Source organism: Grammomys surdaster, unplaced genomic scaffold (genome assembly GCF_004785775.1).
Source record: "Grammomys surdaster isolate TR1022 unplaced genomic scaffold, NIH_TR_1.0 187, whole genome shotgun sequence".
In the NCBI taxonomy this organism is placed as follows: domain Eukaryota; kingdom Metazoa; phylum Chordata; class Mammalia; order Rodentia; family Muridae; genus Grammomys; species Grammomys surdaster.
Window position 1 is genome coordinate 9,765,948 of NW_021604632.1, and position 20,944 is coordinate 9,786,891.

The 20,944-nt window shown below is 47.1% G+C and overlaps 2 protein-coding genes and 1 pseudogene across 2 annotated transcripts in view; 1 reads left to right on the plus strand and 2 right to left on the minus strand.

Annotated features, from left to right (window-relative positions):
* Positions 1-10,916, minus strand: part of Nutf2 (nuclear transport factor 2) — a 22,442-nt gene extending 11,526 nt beyond the window's left edge. Inside the window, exon 1 of the mRNA XM_028768546.1 lies at positions 10,745-10,916. The gene's annotated coding sequence lies outside the window, so the exon portion shown is untranslated. The remainder of the gene's footprint in view (positions 1-10,744) is intronic.
* Positions 2,614-3,187, plus strand: LOC114622159 (annotated as a pseudogene).
* A 2,965-nt stretch (positions 10,917-13,881) lies between the features above and the next one.
* Thap11 (THAP domain containing 11) lies at positions 13,882-15,914 on the minus strand. The gene has a single exon (XM_028768702.1). It carries the CDS (start codon positions 15,660-15,662, stop codon positions 14,745-14,747), a length of 918 nt encoding a protein of 305 aa, XP_028624535.1. The 5' UTR covers positions 15,663-15,914; the 3' UTR covers positions 13,882-14,744.
* Positions 15,915-20,944: the final 5,030 nt, after the last annotated feature.

Here is a 20,944-nt window from a genome sequence, read left to right on the forward strand (position 1 = left end):
TGTGTGTGTGTGTGTGTGTGTGTGTGTGTGTGTGTGTGTGTGTGTGTATGCCTGTGTCCAAGTGTATGCAGGGCAAAGGAAAACTTACAGGAGCTGGTCTCTCTTTCCAACACTTGGGTCTCGGGAACTGAAGGCAGGCAGTCAGGCTTAGCAGTGAATACCTTTTACCGAATAGGCAGCTACTCCTGCTCCACAAGACTCCCTATACTTTACCCGTAGGCCCCAAGGAATGGAAGCAAGGTTTGATGCTAGTGACTCAACAGCCCAGCCACTTACTGGCTCTTACACCTGGACTTTATACTTCAAGGGCCTGAGTTATCTGGTTCTCCTGGCTGTCTAGTCTTGACTTCATCACCTACTTTCTTGGGCATTTTGCTAGTTTTAAAACAGATTGAGGCCTTATACTCCTGCAACTAGATACCTGGTTCTCTGTCACATGTCAAATCATGTGTCATCTCTTCACTGATGCATTCTCTGACCACATTTCTTTATTCTTTCATGATTTCATTCATATACAATGAACTCTGACAGTATTCTCTCCCATTATCTTCTTTTATCACCTTCCTTCTGAACAAGTCTCCTCCTACTATCTTTTTCTGTTCTTCTCTTGTGGCCTACAGCATCTCAAGTTGCTTGCATGAGCATTAGTAAGGGGTTATTTACTGGAACAGGGCAATCACAGTGATGCAACCGAGCTAATCCCAACAACCACTAACTATCAATTTCCTGTAGCTCTTCAGAGAGGGACCCTCCCCTATGTGACGAAATGCCAATGGGCCCAGTCATGTGCAGGTAGCCACTGCTGCTGTGAGCTCACAAGTGCCTCAGCCATGCCGTGTCCAGAAAGCTGGTTATTTCCTCTCAGCATTCACCACCGCCAGAACACCATCTTTTATTGTACTCTGAATCCCTGACCAGGTCACCCTAATCTCCTGTTTCCACTATACCTGGCCCAGCCCTCAATCACTTTTGTTGACTAAGGATGAATGTGTGGGAGCCTAACCTAGGCTGGCTGTTTTCTGGAATTGTCAGTTTTAGGCAACTCTGAATATAAGTGGCTCAGTGACCCATGTTCTCCTTCACCACACCTTGTATCCAAGATGCCATTCAGCTTTGATCCATTCAGCTACCTGAGTGACATGTGGCAAGTGGAGACTGGCCCCAGCCACCTGGGGGTGGGGGTGAAGCAGCTATGGTAAATGGTAGACACACAGGCAACTCCTTGAAGATCTGGCCATTAGCCTGCTTCACTTCTCTCTCCCTTGAGTTATGGTCCTGTCTCTGCATCAGTAACTTGGGCAAATTAGGGAGAAATTAATCAAGGTGCTAAAGCAGAACCCAGTGGTAAGGAGTTATCAGCCTCCAACTGAGATGCCACACACAGGCAGGCATTCTTGACCCTGGAATGGCAAGTGCCCAACCTACCTACCACTCGGTTGCTTCAAGTTTAGAGACATTATGGTGCATAGGAGGTTAGCCCAGGCAGAGCCCTTTCCTGGAACTGATACCTGAAGTCTATATATTCCTAGCACCACTTGGACCTTTTTCTATGCCCGGAGGCCTCCAGAGCCCCAACCGACCCAGGAGCTGAAGCCTGAGACCTGCATTCTATACTCTGCTCTGCACTTACTGCCCCAGTAACCTCCCTTTCCCAGGTAGTCGCACAAGATCTCTGGAGCCCTAGGCTTTCTTTAGCTTCTATTTATGAAGTGAGCTTCAGGCCTTGAATGCTCTCAAGAGGCTCCCTGGTATGGAGTGAGGCTCCTCAATAACTGCTTCCAGGGTCTTCCACTACCATCCTTGGCCAGCACTGCTGTGATACCACAAGACTGAGCAGAGGCCAAAATAATAAAAAGGCCAACAGTCCACAGAAGGTAAAAGGATCCTTCGTCTTTCATATGTCCTCTGACTTGAGCCTCAGAACTAATTGGCCCTACAAGGCTGGTATAGTTATTTTCACCTCAAAAGGCCCCTGGCACAGCTACCACCTGATTACCTCTAAAGATGGTTGGAATGAACAAGTAAGTAGTACGTTACCCCAGCAGCTGAGAGCTGAGATGCCAGAAACAGAGGTAGTAAGGAAAACCCCATGCTTTTCTTCCCTTCTAATATCAGCAAGCTCTAGGCACCTCAGGATGAGAAATACCTGAGCATGTGCTCAGTAGCTCAAAGCTGATTTACCACAGGGACAACCAAGAGCATGCATTCTCTCCTGTGACTAGAAACCACCTAAAGGTGATATGGCCCCATACAGATCCTTCCAGAGGCAGCCAGCCGGCTTTCCTGTTTCTATGAGGGTTGAGATTCAGTTGGAATTGATAGCACAGGCCTGGAGGCCAAGGATGGGGGATAAGAAAAGCCAGCCTGGACAACCTAGTAAGATCCATCTTAAAAAGGTTAAGAGAGAGTCAGGAGTGGGATGCATGCATGGATCAATGTGTTCAAGGACAGACTGCTTTGAGTTCCAGGACAGCCAGGGCTACAGAGAGATACAGCTCAGAAAACAACAAAAAGCTTCCAAGGGTTAGGTTTGATGCAGTGAAAATTCTGGAATTTTGATTTCTTTAAAAATCAGAGCAGCAGCTCGTTCCTTTCACTGCTGCGTCCATAGCCATGAATACACTCAGGCTACAGAAGAGGCTTGCCTTGAGTGTCCTCCGCTGTGGTAAAAAGAAGGTCTGGTTAGACCCCAATGAGACCAATGAAATCACCAATGCTAACTCCTGTCAGCAGATCAGGAAGCTGATCAAAGATGGGCTGATCATCCGGAAGCCTCCCTGGATCGCTGGCGGAAAAACACCTTGGCCCGACAGAAGGGCAGGCATAAGGGCACAGGGAAAATAAGGGTTCTGCCAATGCTCGGATGCCTGAGAAGGTGCCCTGGATGAGAAGGATGAGGATCCTGTGCTGGCTTCTCAGGAGACACCGGGAATCTAAGAAGACCGACTGCCATATGTATCACAGCCTGTACCTGAAGGTCAAAGGGAATATATTAAAAAACAAGCGGATTCTCATGGAGCACATCCACAAACTGAAGGCAGACAAGGCCCGCAAGAAGCTACTGGCTGACCAGGCTGAGGCTCGAAGGTCTAAGACCAAGGAAACACGGAAGCACCGGGAGGAACACCTCCAGGCCAAGAAGGAGAGATCATCAAGACTGTCCAAGGAGGAAGAGACCAAGAAATAAAGCTTCCCTGGTGTCTGTACATAGTGGCCTAGCTGTGGCCTCCCATGATTAGTCATTAAAATAAGACAAGCCTTAAAACACAAACAAAAAAAGCAGCATATTGGTGGTGAGAACACATGACTTTAATCCCAGTACTCGGGAGGCAGAGGCAGGTAGATCTCTGTGAGTTCAAGACCAGCCTAATCTGCAGAGTGAGTTCCAGAACAGCCAAGGCTATACAGTGAAACCCTGTTTGAAAGGGGGGGGGGGAGGTGGAGGGAAAAAAAAAAACCACAGAAATCTTGTAAGAATATGTTCTTGTTTTTTTAACCCAGCTGTGGGATGCTGGGCTGCTTCAGACTGTCCCAGCGGCTGACTGTGGTCTGCTTCATGCTCTAGCAGGGGCATGATTTTGCCAGTAGCAGATATAGCATAGTTTCTGCAACTGTGACATTTGGAATTCTGGGAACTTTTCAGAGGGTATACAAATGCTAGGATCCTGAGAGGAAAGGCTGGTGGTGGGTTGCATTTTGTTACTAGTTGTGCTCGAAGAAGAAAGAAGTCAGATTCTTAGACCTATATATCTCTGTCCCCTCTACCCTTCTTTCTCTCCTATGTAGTGAAAGGGGGTAAAAACACAGGAGGGCTCGAAAAACCAAAAACAAACAAACAAACAAACAAACAAAAAACACAGGAGGGAAAAAGATATCAAGAAAAACTCACAAAGCAGAAAAGACCAGCTATGATTTAGCATTAATAATTACAAAATAAAAACTATGATTCAGGGCTGGAGAGATGGCTCAGCAGTTAAGAGCATTGAGTGCTCTTTTAAAGGTCCTGAGTTCAATTCCCAGCAACCACATGGTGGCTTACAACCATCTGTATTGGGATCTGATGCTGTCTTCTGGTGTGTCTGAAGGCAGATACAGTGTACTCATATAAAATAAATAAATAAATAAATAAAATAAACCTTAAAAAAAAAAACAACTACTACGATTCAGCTCAGGTGGAAATAAGAGGACTAGAGAAACAGCTCAGCAGTAGAATACTTGCCTACTTTATCCAACAAGGCCCAGATTCAATCTCCAGTAGCACAAAACATAAGGGGGATGGGGTTGCACTGCGGTGGCTCAGCAGGTAAAGGCATTCTGCTGGCCAACTCTGTCAACCTGAGCTCAGGCCTTGGGATCCACATTGTGGAGGGAGAGAACAGGTTCCCCCAGGTTGCCCTCTGACCTCCGCTATGTACATGGCGTATGTCTGTGAGCAGACACTAGCACAGGATGAATACACAGTATGAGCTGAGCGGTGGCTCAGCGGCTAAGAGCACTTCCTAGTTTTGCAGAGGACCCAGGTTCAGTTTCCACCACCCACGTGGTGGTGCACAACCACCTGTAACTCCAGTTTCAGGGATCTGCCTCCCTCATCTAGCCTTCACTGTCACTTGCACAAATGTGGTACATACATTCTGATTGATATACACAAACAAAATAAAATGAAAAATTATATACATATATCTATATAATCTTTTAAAAAGAAAAATCAAATATTCCAAAATTTTTTCCATTTTATTAAGGACACTGAGGCAAACAACCTTTTCCTTAGGGCCTGACACAACCCTTTTGGGAAGGATGTTCTTCATCCTCATGGTAGCCTTGTCTCCAGTCCCTGGCACTTACTGAGTTGGCATATAACAGGCAACAACAACAACAAAAGGAATAATAGGCCCCAGATTGGCCATATGCCTGCTGGCAGTGAGCATCTTGGGGCCAATAAGCACACTCACCCTTGGTCATTCCTGCTACTATGACACTTTTGCAGCCAGAGCTAGACCTAAGCAAAGCATTCAGCCAGGACACATCAGAGCAGATAAGAAAGAAGGGAGATGTTGCCCTGAGCACTTACTGATCCCTTACTCATTCACACGGCTTGAAAGTCACTCCAGAGGCTCACTACTGGCTCCCAAAGAGAGATATTCAACAATTCTTGTTACATATGGTCAAAGTCAGAGGATCACAGAATTACAAAGTTGGGAAGGGGATACAACTGAATCAAACTGAACTGTAAGCCTACAAACCTGAAAAAGTTTCCTTTGAAAACTTAACGAAACAGCTAGATGGTAGGGCACACACCTTTAATCTCAACACTTGGGAGGCGGAGGCAGAGGCAGGCCGATCTCTGAGTTTGAGGTCAGTCTGATCTACAGAGTGTTCCAGGACTTCCAGGGCTACAAAGAGAAACCCTGTCTTGAAAAAAAAAATTAAAAAAAAAAAAAAAAAAAGACAAAGAAAAATTAAGAAAATAAAAAAATTCCACTCGAAGTGCAGCCCAAAGAAATTCTGCCTAACTTTTAATGTCCCCGGAGAATGCTTTTCTACCTCACCTGGCACCCTAGACTGTATCCTAGAGGCCTCAGTGAGAAGGTGAACTGCTGTCTAAAATAAGCAGTCTTCTCATTTCTTATCTCTGCCCCACAAAAGCTGGCGACTGAAGCTAAGACCTCCTGCCTATTAGACAAATGCTCTACCACTGAACTACACCACAAGCACCACCTAAAACAGAAGAGTGCAGACATTTAGGCCTGTAACATAATACTAGCCACTCCAGAGGTGGAAAGTGGAGGAACAGGACAGGATTTCAAGGAATAACTGATTGTCACTTGATCAAGCTGATCACAAGGGAGTCTCAGTTGAGATGTTACATACCCATGTTTCAGGTAAGGAGAGAGGTCAGACTATGTTGGTGACACTCCTAGGCATTCTGCGAGCATCCCTCCCCTCCCCCAGATGCCTATGGTTTTTGCCAGTCACTGGGAAGGCAGGGGGACCCACTAAGGCTTTGCCCTCAATGCTCTCTAATCCTTTAAAAGCTCCCTCCTCGGCACAGAGCTAAGAGTCCTTGCAGTTCTCGTCAACTAAGCCCTCAGGACACCATGTCAACATTACTCCATCACCTTTAGTACCGGTACCTTTCTCTAGCATCAGAGATAGACAGGATTTATGTTGGTTTTCCCCGCTGTAGCCTCATCCCAGAGCCAAACATAGAGAAAGGATCAAAGAATGTTTGTGGAAAAGAAATATGAATATTCAGAGGGAAAAAACTTTTAAAAAGCAAACCTTGCTCATGTCAAATACAATGCTAATACCTTACTCAGGGACCCTGAAGCTTGCTTTGAGACATGGTCTAATGAGAGTCGGGTCTATATAGTGCCGACTATCCTTGAACTTATTTTTAAATTTGTTTTTTTGAGACAAGATTTCTCTGTGTAGCCCTGGCTGTCCTAAACTTGAACCATAGACCAGGCTAGCCTCACACTAGAGATCCCTGTGCCTTTGCCCAAGTGCTGAGATTCAAGACGTGAACCATCGCTTGGCTTGACCTTGAACCATCTTCTTGCCTCACACCAAGTGATACATTTACTTGCATGGTACGTGCAGAGGTGTGCCTAAAGGTCAAAAGAAACCATCAGAAGTCCTGCTCTTGGCTTTATTCAAGTCACTCTCACTGAACTTGGAGCCAGGCTGACAGCCAGCAAGACCAGCAAAGCTCCTGTCAGCTTCTAGCCATGCCGGAGTTCTAAGAGTTTGGCCAGGCTTTTACATGGGTGCTGAGGCTTATGTCCTCATTCTTGGACTGCAAACATTCTTACCCACTTAGCTATCTCTCTTACTCTGAAGCAGTGGTTCTCAACATTCCTACTGCTGAGACCTTTTTAATAAGGTCCCCCATGTTGTGGGTGACCCCCAACCATAAAATTTTCATTGTTACTTCACAATTCTAATTTTGCTACTGTGATATATTTTCTGATGGTCTTAGGTGACCCTGTAAAAGGGTCAATTCAGCCCCAAAGGGGTTGAGAGCCTGAACGGTTTTTGTTGTCATCAATGCTGTTTTTGAGAGCAGGGTCCTATTAAGCATCCCAGGCTGGTCTGAAATGCACAATCACTCCTTCAGTCTCACAGGTGCTAGAATTACAGGTATATGTCATCATTTACATTTTTTTTGGGGGGGGGTTTTTCGAGAGAGGGTTTCTCTGTGTAGCCCTGGCTGTCCTGGAACTCACTCTGTAGACCAGGCTGTCCTCAAACTCAGAAATCTGCCTGCCTCTGCCTCCCAAGTGCTGGGATTAAAGGCGTGCGGCACCACCGCCCGGCACCATTTTCGTTTTTTGATAAAAGGTACCTTCTGATTCCAAAAATCGGGAATTCTGCATCTCCCTTTATCATTCATCATCTCACTATACCAACTGCAAAGACAGCAGAACAGAAAAGACATGGATCAGACACAAGTGGGATTGTAGGAATAATGGACCAAATTTTATATTAAAAGGCCAAATGTGGTGGTACAATAATCCCAGTAGTTTGGGTGGCTGAGACAAGAGTTCAAGCCCAGCCTAGGCTATATGGCAAGTTCAGAACTACTCTGAATTACATAGCAATACCGTGTCAAAATAAAAGCTGGGGCTAATGAGATAGTTCAGCAGGTAAAAGTCCCTGCTGTGCCAGGCAGTGGTGGCGCATGCCTTTAGTCCCAGCACTTGGGAGGCAGAGGCAGGTGGATTTCTGAGTTCGAGGCCAGCCTGGTCTACAGAGTGAGTTCCAGGACAGCCAGGGCTACACAGAGAAACCCTGTCTGGGGGGAGGGGGGGACCACAGACCCTGTTGTTTTACCTAATTAACTGAGTTTGATCCCTGGGACCCATATGGTAACAAGAATTGACTTTTACAAGTTGTCCTCTGATTTCCACACCCAAGCTGTGGCACATCCATACCCACACACAAAATACATTTTTAAATGAACTCCACACCCAAGCTGTGGCACATCCATACCCACACACAAAATACATTTTTAAATGAACAATATAATTAAAAAATAATTTTCTTTCTTAGCTAAAACAAACAAAAAGTCATTTGTCACTTCCTTGCGCAGCTATACTCAATTGTCCCATGCCAGGTCCCACTTCCCATGTCTTCCTACATGACAGAAGAGGGCACAGAGAGATTCTGAAGAACCTTAGGGTTCTCCTTTGTCTCTCAGAACTAATGGCCTGCCAATTCCAGGAAGATCTAGGGCTTCCTGGGGTCAGGGTGCCTAGCAATGGCTAATTCCAGATAGACGTTTCTGAGAACTTTTAAGGAATCAGGAGGAGACCCAAATTCCTTCCATTTCTGGCTCACCTTGGAGAAGAACATTATCTTTTAGATCCTGAAGGTGCTAAAGTATACATAGTGTAGTGTTTGAAGTTAAGGTTTGATTCTTAGCACTACAAAAAGAAAAAAACAGAAAAGGAGAAAGAGAAAGAGACACAGAAAGAGAAAGAGAGAGAGAGAGAGAGAGAGAGAGAGAGAGAAAGGCCTTTGCACAAGCTACCCAGAAGCTTGAAATATGCAAGCTGATCTACAGCCATAAACATAACTCATCTAAAATTCAGACAAGCTGGAGAGTTTGTTTTAGTTCTTTGAGACAGTCTCATGTATCCCAAGCTGGCCTTCAATTTCCCATGCAACTGAAGATATAACTTCTGATCCTCATGTTCCTACCTCTATGCTGCTGGGACTATGGGACTACAAGCTTGTGCCACCACACCCAATTTATTCAGTGTTAGTGATCAAACAAAAAATCTACCGACTGAATTACATCCCTATCTCCAAGAAAGTCTGGAAATCAACTGCTTTTAGTTCCAAGTGATCCCACTTCTTAGACCCTCTATGTTCTGTGGATAGTCCTTCCCTGGCTGCTTAGAGAAACACACGGGGAGTCTCTCCAGAGAAGCCTTACTTCCATGTGCTTACCAGCTACAATATGGATTGAGAAGCTGAGTCCATAGAAGGTAAGCACTGGTGAGATCTGAGCAGTCTTTGCTTGTTGCCTTTGACTAAGGAGAATGACTGGGCAGATACTGTACTGGAAAAAAAAAAAATCTTCAAGTGAAAACCAGAGACAGCCAGGGCTACACACTCTGACAGCCAGGGCTACACACTTTGACAGCCAGGGCTACACACTCTGAGAAACCCTGTCTCAAAAAACCAAAAAAAAAAAAAAAAAAGAAAACCAGAAAAACAGCATCTGAGGAAATATTCAGGGAGCAGTGGGTGCTAAAAGCAGAGGTTTTCAGCATTCTGGCCCTAAGTCAGTCATCCTAAGAGACTGGGCACTCTGTTTGCCTGGGTCTTCAGGATCTCTTAGGCCTTTTAAGAACTGTGACACAGAAACCAGCTAATGGACCAAAGAATCCAACCTTGACAAGAGATGCTTTCCGCCAAGTCCTGGGAGCACTAGTTCCTTAATCTTCACTCAAACAGAAGTGCCTCCTCAAAGCCTGCCTAATAGTAACTGGCTAAATACTCCTCTTCTCCAGAAACGCAATGTAATGGATGATCTGTGTTGCCATTGCTAAGACACTTTTTCAAGACCCAACCAGCTTCTTGATTGTTCACAGGCAGCCCCAGCACATGTGAAGAGAAAGCAGACATTCTGGGACTTCTAGTTCCAGATCCGCAAACAACTTCAAAAGGCAAATACAGTCTAAACCAGAGTTCTAGCCACAAGGTCCCTTCTGCCTTCTCTGGGCTCAAAGACCTCAAGCTTGGAGTCCATTTCTTCATGAATTAAATCCTACCTTATCATTTTATTCTTAAGGAGTCATCTTCCTGTCAGGGTATGCTATGCTGACTCTGGGAGGTTCTAACGTATATTAGAATTGGGCCCTGCCTGAGAAATCTAACAAAAACCTTGGAGGCTCACACAAATTTCACTTCTTCGGCATCTTTTCTCCATTGTAACAAAGTCAGGCAACCCACCCCAGAGCTGGAGCCTAGTCATGGATAAAAAAGGGTGGAGGCTGGGCCTACCAAACGGGAGCTGCCTTTCCAAAGACACTAGGTCCAGACTTTCCAGGACTAGCTAGAGGTAAAGTCCCACGAGGCATCCCCTCCCACCCCAGATTCCCTGCCCTTGTCCTCCATGCTGGACACTGCAGCACAGGTTCCATCGAGGTAGAGGTTAAGTTTCGTGCACTCCCAGCAGGCAATCAAGCAGAGAAGCGTTCACCTACATCCTAGCCGGGCTATGGTTTGGAACCGGGCAATGGTCCCAAGCCCCAGCAGCGGCAGGAGGGCAACCCTTACCCATGCTGGCTCTGGAGCGAGCTGGGTGGCGTTGCCCATCCCCGGATCTTCGCCGGCGGGTGGTGGGACGTGGGTCTGGGATCGGCCCGCCAACCTGCCTGCAGAGGTTGCAGGATTCGAGCAAGCCAGGCAAGGCCACACAGGGCGGGGCCCTGAGAGCTATCCTGATCCTCCGGACAAGAGAAAAAGATCTAGCCATCAGCCAGAACACAAGGCGGCCCGGACAGGCGTCCGTCAGGCTCTCAGCATTCCCCGGGCCGCGGCCGCAGACAATCCGCGGTAGGCGGAGCCGCGCGCGACACATGGTGCGGGCCCCGTGCCTCTTCGGGCCGCCGTGGGGGTGTGAAGAAGGGAGGGGCCTCCCAGGGCCTCGAAGCAGAAGCTCCCGGCGGCCTAGAGCGCGGCTCCTGCGGCCCAGCCCCCGCCCCGGCGCGCTGGCCCCAACACTCACCCGTGGGGCTGGCACGATGGCGGCAGCGGCGGCGGCAACCCAGCGCGGTCTGCGACCGACTGTCCCTTCCCCCTTGCCTTCCCTCTCCCGTCCCGCTGCATTCCGGGAAACGTAGTCTCAATACGCTCCTTATGAGTTGTGGTGAATTTGGATAGAACTACATTTCCCAGAACGCCATTCGCGGAGGCGCAGCCACGGCTCGCTGCGCGGGAGGAGAGGCTAAGTTAGGGAGGGAGGCTGTCCGGATGAGCCCCTGAGAATTGTGGTCTAGCGGAAGCCTCTGGAACACAGAGTTGGCGCCAGACAAGGATCAGGTCTTGGGTTGTAGCGACGTCCCAGCTGGCCTGGCCCCGCCTAGGTTTGTGTAGCGGATGGTGCTTGACCCCGCCTCCGTGGGAGCTTGGTCTAGCTTGGAGCTGGCTTGCTTGTCCCAGCAGCCTCTCCCTAGGCTGTATCTTAGTCCAAAGCCTACTCACTTATTAGGGGCTCTGGATACTACGCTGCTCGCGTTGTAGCTGCAACCCGCGGGGGCGAAAGCCACTCTTCTCTTGTTCATTGAGTTAGCTGTGTCTCAGAGGGAGCTATTTACCCCAAAGTTAGTTAGAAGCTAATTAGGCTTTTATTGAGACTCAAATGCTCGACTAAGGTGGGCCATAGTTGGAGAGGTTAACCTCACGTGTACAAAGGTGTTTTCAAAACAAGAGTCGTGAAGGTTTCTTTTTCTTTACATTTCTCAGTTTACTTGTTCTGTTGCAGCAGACAGAGCAACTATTTTTGTTTGATTTTTTATATTTTCTTTGGGTTGAGGAGGGATGAGCCATGACATGGGTGTGGAGGACAGAGGAAGCTTACTGGAGTCAGTTCTTCCACCATTGGGACCTAGAAATCAGATTCTCAGGTTTAGGAGCAAGTCACTTTACCTACTGAGCCAACTCACTCTCCAACTTTAATTTTTACTGAAAGAAAAATAACTGGCTCAATGTAGACTGTAAACAATCTTCCCACCCCTTCCCCTTTACTTTCAATATCCTTTTCAGTTTCCTGGGTGACACAAATATTTGAAGTAACGCCTCTCAGTCAGGCCTGTGCTGGGCAAATGGCTCTGCTACCAACCCAAAGAACCACGGTAAAGGAAAATGGCTGCAAACAACCCTAACCCTCTATCTTCCTGGCCAGAAAAAAATCTTTAATACTTTTGTTTTGCTCTTTTAGCCTCACCCCACCTCCTGGGAATGACTGATAAAACTAGGCTAAGCTTCTTGATTAAGTCCCTTGTCTATCAGACCACTTTGCTTGGTTTTATTACCCAGTCACTAAGAACTCCATGTTACCCTGTTGGTGACGCATCTGGAGCCTCACCACCACCAAGAAAACAAAACACAGGCAAGTTATGAGACAGGAGGAAGGATCCAGGAAATGCTGCTAAATGGTTCAAAAGAACCAGGTGACAGCAGCTGTCCTTTCAAAGAACAGGAGCTCAAGGATGCACTGCATGGCCCAGGATGTGGAAGCTCCCCACTCCAAGGGAAGAGTATTGACATGTAAGAGTTTGGCAGGTGGCCTGGAAATGCACTGCTGTGCTTTCACCACCTGATGACAAGCCAAAGCTAACCCTAAAAGACCAACTTAGCTTCTCCCCAAACTGGGCACCTATACAACACACACTGAAGCTTTCTCAAGACCCATTTCCCAACTCAGAACCAAAGGACAAGAAGGGAAGTAGACCCTGGTGTTTTGGGTACACTTCAGCTTGTAGTCATTGGGCATTTCCTCAGGCTACACACACACACACACACACACACACACACACACGCACACACACACACACACACACTTCAAAGTAACATAAATAGTTTAAGTCATTCACATCAGGCAGTGGTGGTGCACATCTTTAATCCCCGCACTGGGAAGCAGAGACAGGCAGATTGGGTTTGAGGCCAGCCTAGGCTACAAATTAAGTTCCAGGACAGCAAGAGCTACACACAGAAACCCAGTCTGGAAAAACAAAACAAGTCATTCACATCTCCCCATGAGCTTCGAGCTAAATTACTTACAACTATAGATAAAAATGCCATCTTACCTTTCCAATATCCAATCTAAAGACAGAGGCAGCCAAAACCAGTGTAGGGATTACAAACCAATTCCTTAACGCCCTCTACTCATCTACGTCTTTCACAATGAAGGTGTACTGAAGCGAATGTATTCATAACAAGGGTCCTTGGTGCCTGAAGGAGCCAAGGCTGCGTCTAGTTCTGAACTAAACTGGTTTATTAAGTAGTTACATCCACATATGTTCCAGGCACTACATGTCCCAAGACGTGAAATGGTAAACAAACTTCAACTGTAGATGAGAATTCAAGAATGAAATTAAGCCCAGCATGGAGGTGCACACTTTTAATCTCAGTCAGAGATTTAATGGCAGTCAGAGACAGGTAAATCTCTGAGTTTGATGCCAGCCTGGTCTACAAACTGAGTTCCAGACTACCCAGGGCTACAGAGAGAGACCCTGTTTCAACCCTCCCCCAACCCCCTCCCCATAAAAGGAAATTAAAACTATCAAGAATCTAGAGAACCAAAACAATCCCCACTTACTTTTCAGCCACACTCTTTTGTTTAAAAACTCAAGGGAAGGGATGGAAAGACAGTTCAGTTGGGAAAGCGCTTGCCTTACAAGCACACCCACTGTAATAAACCCATGTAATAAAAACAAACAAACAACAAAAATTAGGAACGGTGATGCAAACGTGTAAGTGTAATCCTAGCACTGGGGAGGCACACACACACACACACACATACACACACACACACACACAGATTCCCTGAGGCTCACTGGCTGGCCTAACAGCCTATCTCTGGGTGAGATCCAAGCAATTGAGAAGACACCCCCACCCCTCTTTTCCAGAACTGAGGGTTGAACCCAGGGCTTTGTGCTTGCTAGGCAAGTGCTCTACCAATCAGCTAAGTCACCAACCCCAAGGAGACCCTGTCTCCAAAAAAAAAAAAAAAAAAAGCTGTATAGCACCTCTGCCAAGCACCCCCATACTACACACATTTATGTATGTACACATACACAACAATTCAGTGAAATAATCATGGACAAACCAAGACCTTTCATGCAGCTTCCAAACTCTTTGGGGTGACATGACCTGAACAAGGAACTTTATTAAGATCTATGTGCTTCATGGAGAAACCGGGTCCAGTTGTTTAAAGCATCTCTACTTTTTGGGTTAGCCTGTTCTTTCAAATAGGCCAAGATCTATATCCCCATATTTCAAGGACACTTAGCTTTAATAAAAATAAAATGTCGAAACCCAAATAAAAACCTTACTTTTTTTGTTTAATTTGTTTTGCCAAACACAGTGAAAACTTCAGTCTAATTGTACAGAAAATAGAATTTGTAACCAGTAGCAAACATAACGAGATAAACCTAAGTCCCTGGTAAGCTGGATCTCCATCAGCAAATCACCCAGAGCCCTCTCATAAATGACCTTCTGGATAGAGAGGTACTACGAGGCAGAGGCACAGATCAACTAGTCCCCATCAGAATCACAGGCTGCACCTGAAACGGGTAGCATGAAAAGGAGGAATGATGTTACTGAGATCTCTTATCACTACACACAGCAAAGCTGTCTCTGATTGCTGGCCAACCTTAAGATGTGGTTTTCTCAAACCTACAGTCCCTAAGAGTTCCATCTGCACCCCTCCAGGGTAAGTTTCAAGTTCAATGGTTCTGAAGCCTTTGTATAACCAGAATCTGCAACATAAACTGGGAGTGAGAGACAAAGTCATGACTGCTGGTGTCACCAGATTCTGAAGTCCCCAACTCCTACGTCAGGAGGGAAACAAATGAAGGTGCCAACTGACCAACTGGAGTCATCTGTCCTAAACCTCAGCACTGTCAACCAGAATATTGGGGAGTTCAACATCTGCCTGAGGATTCCTTGGGCTGGAAGGAGTCACGAATTCTGCAGATTTCTGGGGCGCTGGGGCGGGGAACCATTCACATTCCGTGCTTCTTACGGATGACAGCCATGGCAAGCAGGCGATCCTTCTCTCGAAGTTCTTCACGGAGCTTGGCCTCGGTAAGACGCAGGTGGCGGATGCTACCCTTCATCTCTTTCATCTTCACTTCCATCAGGGCCAAGATGTCCCGCTGCTCGTTCAGCTTGCGCAGGAGCTCCTCCTCCGTGGTACCCGACGACAAGGAGTATGAGTGGTCGGAGCCAGTATCAGGGAAGCCCTCTTCCCCTACCACCACCAGCTGAGGGCCCAGAGTGCACTCAGCGGCCTCCAGCCCAGCTGTAGCAGCCTCTAGCTCTGATGCGGCGGCAGCGGCGGCTGCCCCTTCAGCAGCTGCAAACTCTACTTGCACTGTAAGGTCGATGGGCTTCACATCATCTCCCGAGGGAGTCGTGGGCGCAGGAACCACGGATCCCGGGGCCTGGCTGCTGTCTACAGCGGCCTGAAGGGTAAGAAGCACGGCCGCAGAGGCAGACACCAGGTTCGGCTGCAACTGGGTGGTCTGGGCAGTGGAGGAGGACGGAGACGCCTGCTGCTGCTGCTGCTGTTGTTGCTGCTGTTGTTGCTGCTGTTGTTGTTGTTGCTGCTGCCTACGGCGGGCTGCCGCAGCTCCCGCAGGTCTCCGAGCTACTTTGCGCTCATTGACGCCACGCAGCGGGAAAATGGTGGGAACGCGCACCGTGTAGGTCTTGCGGCCGCCCTGGAAGTGAACGCTGCAGAGACGGTGGCCCGTGGTGGGCTGGAAGGTGGAGAAGCACCCACTGACGCCAGCACGGGACACGTTCTTGAGCCAAAGGCGCCGTAGCTCAGCGTCCTTGGGAAACGTGTAGAAGTGCAGCGCCTTGTCCCGGTGTGAGTTGTTGTAGCAGCCCGGTACGCAGCACGTAAAGCCAGGCATGGCTGCGACGCGCGGCCCGGCCCACCGGCCTCTTGAGCTCTTCGACGGCCGGGTCTGACCCCCGCCTCAGCTCCTCGACGGGAGGCGCCGCGCGAGGCTCTCACAGGCCTCTCACTATTGCCGCCCGGCGCAGTCGTCCCGGGCGGAGGCCCCGTGCCCAGAATATGCTTGCGGACCGCCCGCGCCGCGCTACCCACCCGGCCGCCCGCCTGCGCTTCAGAGTCGGCCCGGGGGACGCTGCGAAGGACCGCCTGGAAAGAAGGACTACGCCCCCCACAATGCACTGCGCTAGAAGCCGCTCACTTCCGGGACGGGGAGGGCTTATTCCGGCTGCTTTCCCGGGCACCTCGATATCCTGTCCAGAGTCGATTATTTTCCAGATGAAGCTCGTCCTAGGCGAAAGGGAAAAATGTATTCGAATGGAACGTTGTCGCATGGGCTACCCCTCACAAGGACCCGGAATCCTGATGGTACGGGGCGCGTGCCTCGTGAGCGCAAGCGCTCTGGGTATAAGCACACAAAGACTACAAGTTCCATGATGCTTCAGAAGAATGTTTTGGTGCGGTCACGGACTGCAGCGCCGCCTAAAGGAGAGGTGGAGTTCCTGCAGACCAGGATTTGAACAAGGTTCTGCACCTTGCTTTAAAAATCTTCCAACCCCCCAGTACCATGGATTGGAAGGCATTCTTTAGCCTAGAGGAAAACCAAGTCGGAGCAGAAGAACTTCTGGAGTCACTTTCTTATATTGGGAGCACTTTCCCGACTCTCAGCTACCTCTTACTTGGACTCAATGACCTAAACCAGGTCCCTACTAGCTGCTTACTATGTGCCAGACAGTGAAGGGGAAGGTAACTTTGAACAGCCAGGTCGACACCCCAGCCCTCTCTCTTCTAGGGAATGATTAGACTGTCTTTTAGATAAAGGGTGAATAATCGCCAATAGATGTCTAATCAATAAATGCCACAAAGGAATCAGCCGGACAAAGAAGACAATGATGAATGGAGGTATGAATGGATAGGCCAATTAGAAACTTGGAAGTGAGTAGTATCAGTGCTTGGCCTCCCATCTCACTACCTTGGGGGAACTGTTGGGCGCTGCAACAGGAAGGACATAGGCCTGCCATTTAGGTGCCTGGAAAGGGCAACCAGAATAGAGACCTAAAAGATTACATCTAAACATCGATGGAGAATTTGGAGTTTCACTCTGCAGGAAACCAGGAAGTTGAGGGTTTTGTTTGTTTGTTTGTTTGTTTTTGGTTTTTTGGTTTTTTTTTTTTGGTTTTTCGAGACAGGTTTTCTCTGTGTAGCCCTGGCTGTCCTGGAACTCACTCTGTAGACCAGGCTGGTCTCAAACTCAGAAATCTGCCTGCCTCTGCCTCCCAAGTGATGGGATTAAAGGTGTGTGCCACCACTGCCCGGCAGGAAGTTGAGTTTTAAGTGAAAAAAAAATTGCATTATAACAAAACAGTGATTCTTCCTCCCAGGAACAGTCTTTGTGGGTAGGACAAGCTTGACGGTGCAGACCTGTGATCCTGGCCAGTTGATGACAGCCTGGGCTACAAAGTGACTTCAAGGCCAGTCTGGGCAACTTAGTGAGACCCTCTCTGGAAATAAAACAGGGGTAAGTGAGTTAAGTGAGAAGAGAGTTAAGCACTTGCCTACCACAAAGGAGGCTCTTGGAAACAAAACCGAGACAGAAGCCCGTATATTACATTACCATTGCATTTCTAGTATAGCCAATGAGATCTTGGTTATTTGTGTGGGCTTTGCTCACTTGTAAATAAAAGAAAAATCCTGTTTCCCTGTCTAAGCAACTGGGTCCACAGCTGGAATCTCTTCACATCCAAAATGTATGTGTTACTCAAAATGTATCAAAATGTCCACAGTAGGATGAAAGATGTGTATCCACTCAAGTGAGTCATTTATACAATACTATAAACACAGCCTGGAATGATGGCTCATAGTTTCTTTTCTTCTTTATTTTTATTTTTTATTTTATTTATTTTTTTATTTTGGTTGCTCTGTATAGTTCAAGTTGTCCTGAATCTTGCTTTGTAGACCAGGCTGGTCTCAAACTCACATAGATCTGATTGCCACTGCCAACCAAGTGCTGAGATTAAAGTTGTGTGCTGCCTCTTCCTTTATTAGATCACAATTTTAGTTCTAGTATTCAGGAGGCAGAGGCAGACGAATCTCTGAGAGTTCAAGCCTAGCTTGGTCTACACAGTACTAGGACATCTATATCTGAATAGAGAGACCCTGTCTTAAAACAAAACCAATGTTTTTTTTTTTTTCCCTAGGTTTTTTGAGACAGGGTTTCTCTGTGTAGCCCTGGCTGTCCTGGAACTCACTCTGTAGACCATGCTGGCCTCGAACTCAGAAATCCGCCTGTCTCTGCCTCCCAAGTGCTGGGATTAAAGGCGTGCGCCACCACTGCCAGGCCAAAGCCAATGTATTAATACTGTATAATTTTTTTCACATTTGTTAGTTTAGTTAACATTCAAAGTAATGGGAGACATTTTTATACATGTCATACGTGAGAGGGGGGGATAATGTTTGGGGTTTTGCATGTTCACATGTGTGCCAGTGAGTGTGGAGGCCAGAGGGCAATTTCTAGATATCAGTCATTCCTCCAGAGCCCTTCACATTTTCTTTTTGAGGCTGGCTGGGCAGGTAGCTGCAGGGATGTGCCTGTCTCTACCCACTAGCACTGCAGTTATAGGCGTGGGACACCATGCCTGGCTTTTTACTTGCGTGAGGAAGGATCACATTGATTCAAATCCCCAGAGCATTTAAGGAGATGCTCCCTTAAACTCCACCTTAGTACATCAAATAGCCTTTAACATATACTCATGGACACTTAAACAAATCTAGTACGCTGAAAGTACTGCCCTGTAGATAACAGGAAACAGACTGTGCCTGATCTTCAGCACCAAGAGCAAACAAACAGAGACGTTCATGCAATGCATGATTTCTCCTCCCCAGCATGGCCTTACCTATCCCCTTGACTTGTCATCTCTAGTGAGAGGCAAGAATCATATCACATGTCTCTGCTTCTAACCTTGTGTCCTCTACATCTGTTCTCCTTATGGCTGCCAAAGAAGAGCTAACAAGTCATAGGTCGCTCGGGGGACTTCCTATTGTATTTAGAGTGCTTTCTAACTCCTTCCTGGAGTCTTCAAGAACCTACATATATAGCCTGGCCTTTGCCAGCCTTTTACACTCCTCTCTCCTGTCCTCACTTCAACCTAGTGTTTTTATTGTTTTAAAAAACAACTTTGGGGCTGCAGAGATGGCTCAGTGGTTAAGAGCACTGACTACTCTTCCAGAGGTCCTGAGTTCAAGTCCCAGCAACCACATGGTGGCTCACAACCATCTGTTATGGGATCTGGTGGCCTCTTCTGGTGTGTCTGAAGAGAGTGATAGTATACTCCTATACATAAAATAAATAAATCTTAAACAAAAAACCAAACCAAACAAACAAAAACTTGGACTGGTGAGAAGGCTCAGTAGGTATTATTATTTACCACAAAGCCTGTAAGACCTGAATTCAGTCCCCGGGACCCACATGGTGGAAGGAGTCCTATGGTTTCTACTTGTGCACCGTGACATGAACATACCCACACACATATAAAATAAATAAATAAAAATGAAGAATTAAAAATAGCAGAAAGTAGCTGGGTGGTTGCTGAATGCCTTTAATCCCAGTACTCAGGAAACAGAGGCAGACAGATAGATCTCTGAGTTCCAGGAGAGTCACTGGACCACACAGAGAAACCCTGTCTCAAAAAACGATAACAGGCCAGGCGGTTGTAGCGCACGCCTTTAATCCCAGCACTTGGGAGGCAGAGGCAGGTGGATTTCTGAGTTTGAGGCTAGCCTGGTCTACCGAGTGAGTTCCAGGACAGCTAGGGCTATACAGAGAAACCCTGTCTCGAAAAAACAAAACAAAAAAAAAAAGACAACAGAAAGAAGTCATCCATGCCCACATTTTCAGCTCTCAAAAGGCAAAAAAGGAACATGACTTAGTACAAGTTCAAAGCCTCTGGTGTACATGGTAAATCCCAGGCCAGCCAGGGCCATGTAACTGATCTCAAAAAGAGAGGTGTAGTAAATGTAAAGTTTGTTTGCTTAAATGCTTGTTTGAGGTAGTGTCTGACTGTGTAGCCCTGGCTGGTCTAGAACTCACTATGCAGACCAGGCTGTCCTCAAACAGAGATCCACCTGCCTCTGCCTCCACCTTTCCTGGCTAAAATAAATCTTTCGGACTTAGATTTAGGTAACTGACAGTGACTGTGAAAATTTATCGACAAAGATCTAGTAAATTTAGATAAAAGAGCTTGGATCTAACTGGCGAGTTAGTTCAGTTGCTTGTCTGGCATGCAGCAAGCTCTAGGACTGATTGCTAGCGCTGGATCAATGGTGCATGGCATTATGAGGCTGGAACTCCGGAGTTGGAAGCCAGAGAATCAGAAGTTCAAGATCATCATCAGCTGCATGGGAAGTCTGAGGCAAGCCTGGACTACACAAAACCTGTCTGAAAAACAAACAAAACAAACCCAAGAGCTCTAAAAAAAAAATAGTAATTTAAATTGTGTGTGAAAGAAAACACCTGTACTCTCAATGGCCTCCTTTTGCTCTAGCTCCTTATGGTCTCTCTCCCTATTCCCCTCCCCACCACCACGTGCTCATGGCCTGCCTCTACCACTCTTTCTGCCTCTCTCTGTCTGTATTCCCTCAACTCCCCTTCCCATGCCCTGAATAAACTATTCTATATTGAAAGAAAGAATGAAAGAAAGAAGGAAAGGAAGGAAGAAAGGAAGGAAGGAAGGAAGGAAGGAAGAAAACACCTGTATAATGCAATCAAACAGAAGTGGAAGCAGGAGGCTTAGTAGTTCAAGGCCATCTTAGACTGGATATTGAGGTCAGCTTGGGCTACATACCACGCTGTTTTGAAAACAAAAAGTATCTGCGCACGTGTGTGGTGCGAGTATCAAAATCTAACATAGTGGCCTACATCTGCAATCGGAGTGTTCATCTGGTAAAGGTTAGAGGGCTGCCTACAGAGTTTGACTCTACATCTATGCTTGGTGTTTGAAGAGACCAGAGGAACGCATCAGATGCCTGGCACTGGTGGTTTTGGCAGTTGTGAGCTTCCCTTAAGGGTTCAGGTCCTATGCAAGAGCCGCAAGTAGGCCTTACCGCTGAGCCATAGTTCTAGTCCCTTAGTTCTTTAACATTATTATAAGCCTTTTTTAAAAAAACAAATGAGAAACCACGAGG

Excerpts from the sequence above, each read along its gene's own strand:
- Thap11 (XM_028768702.1), bottom strand. The coding sequence starts at position 15,662 with ATGCCTGGCTTTACGTGCTGCGTACCGGGCTGCTACAACAACTCACAC.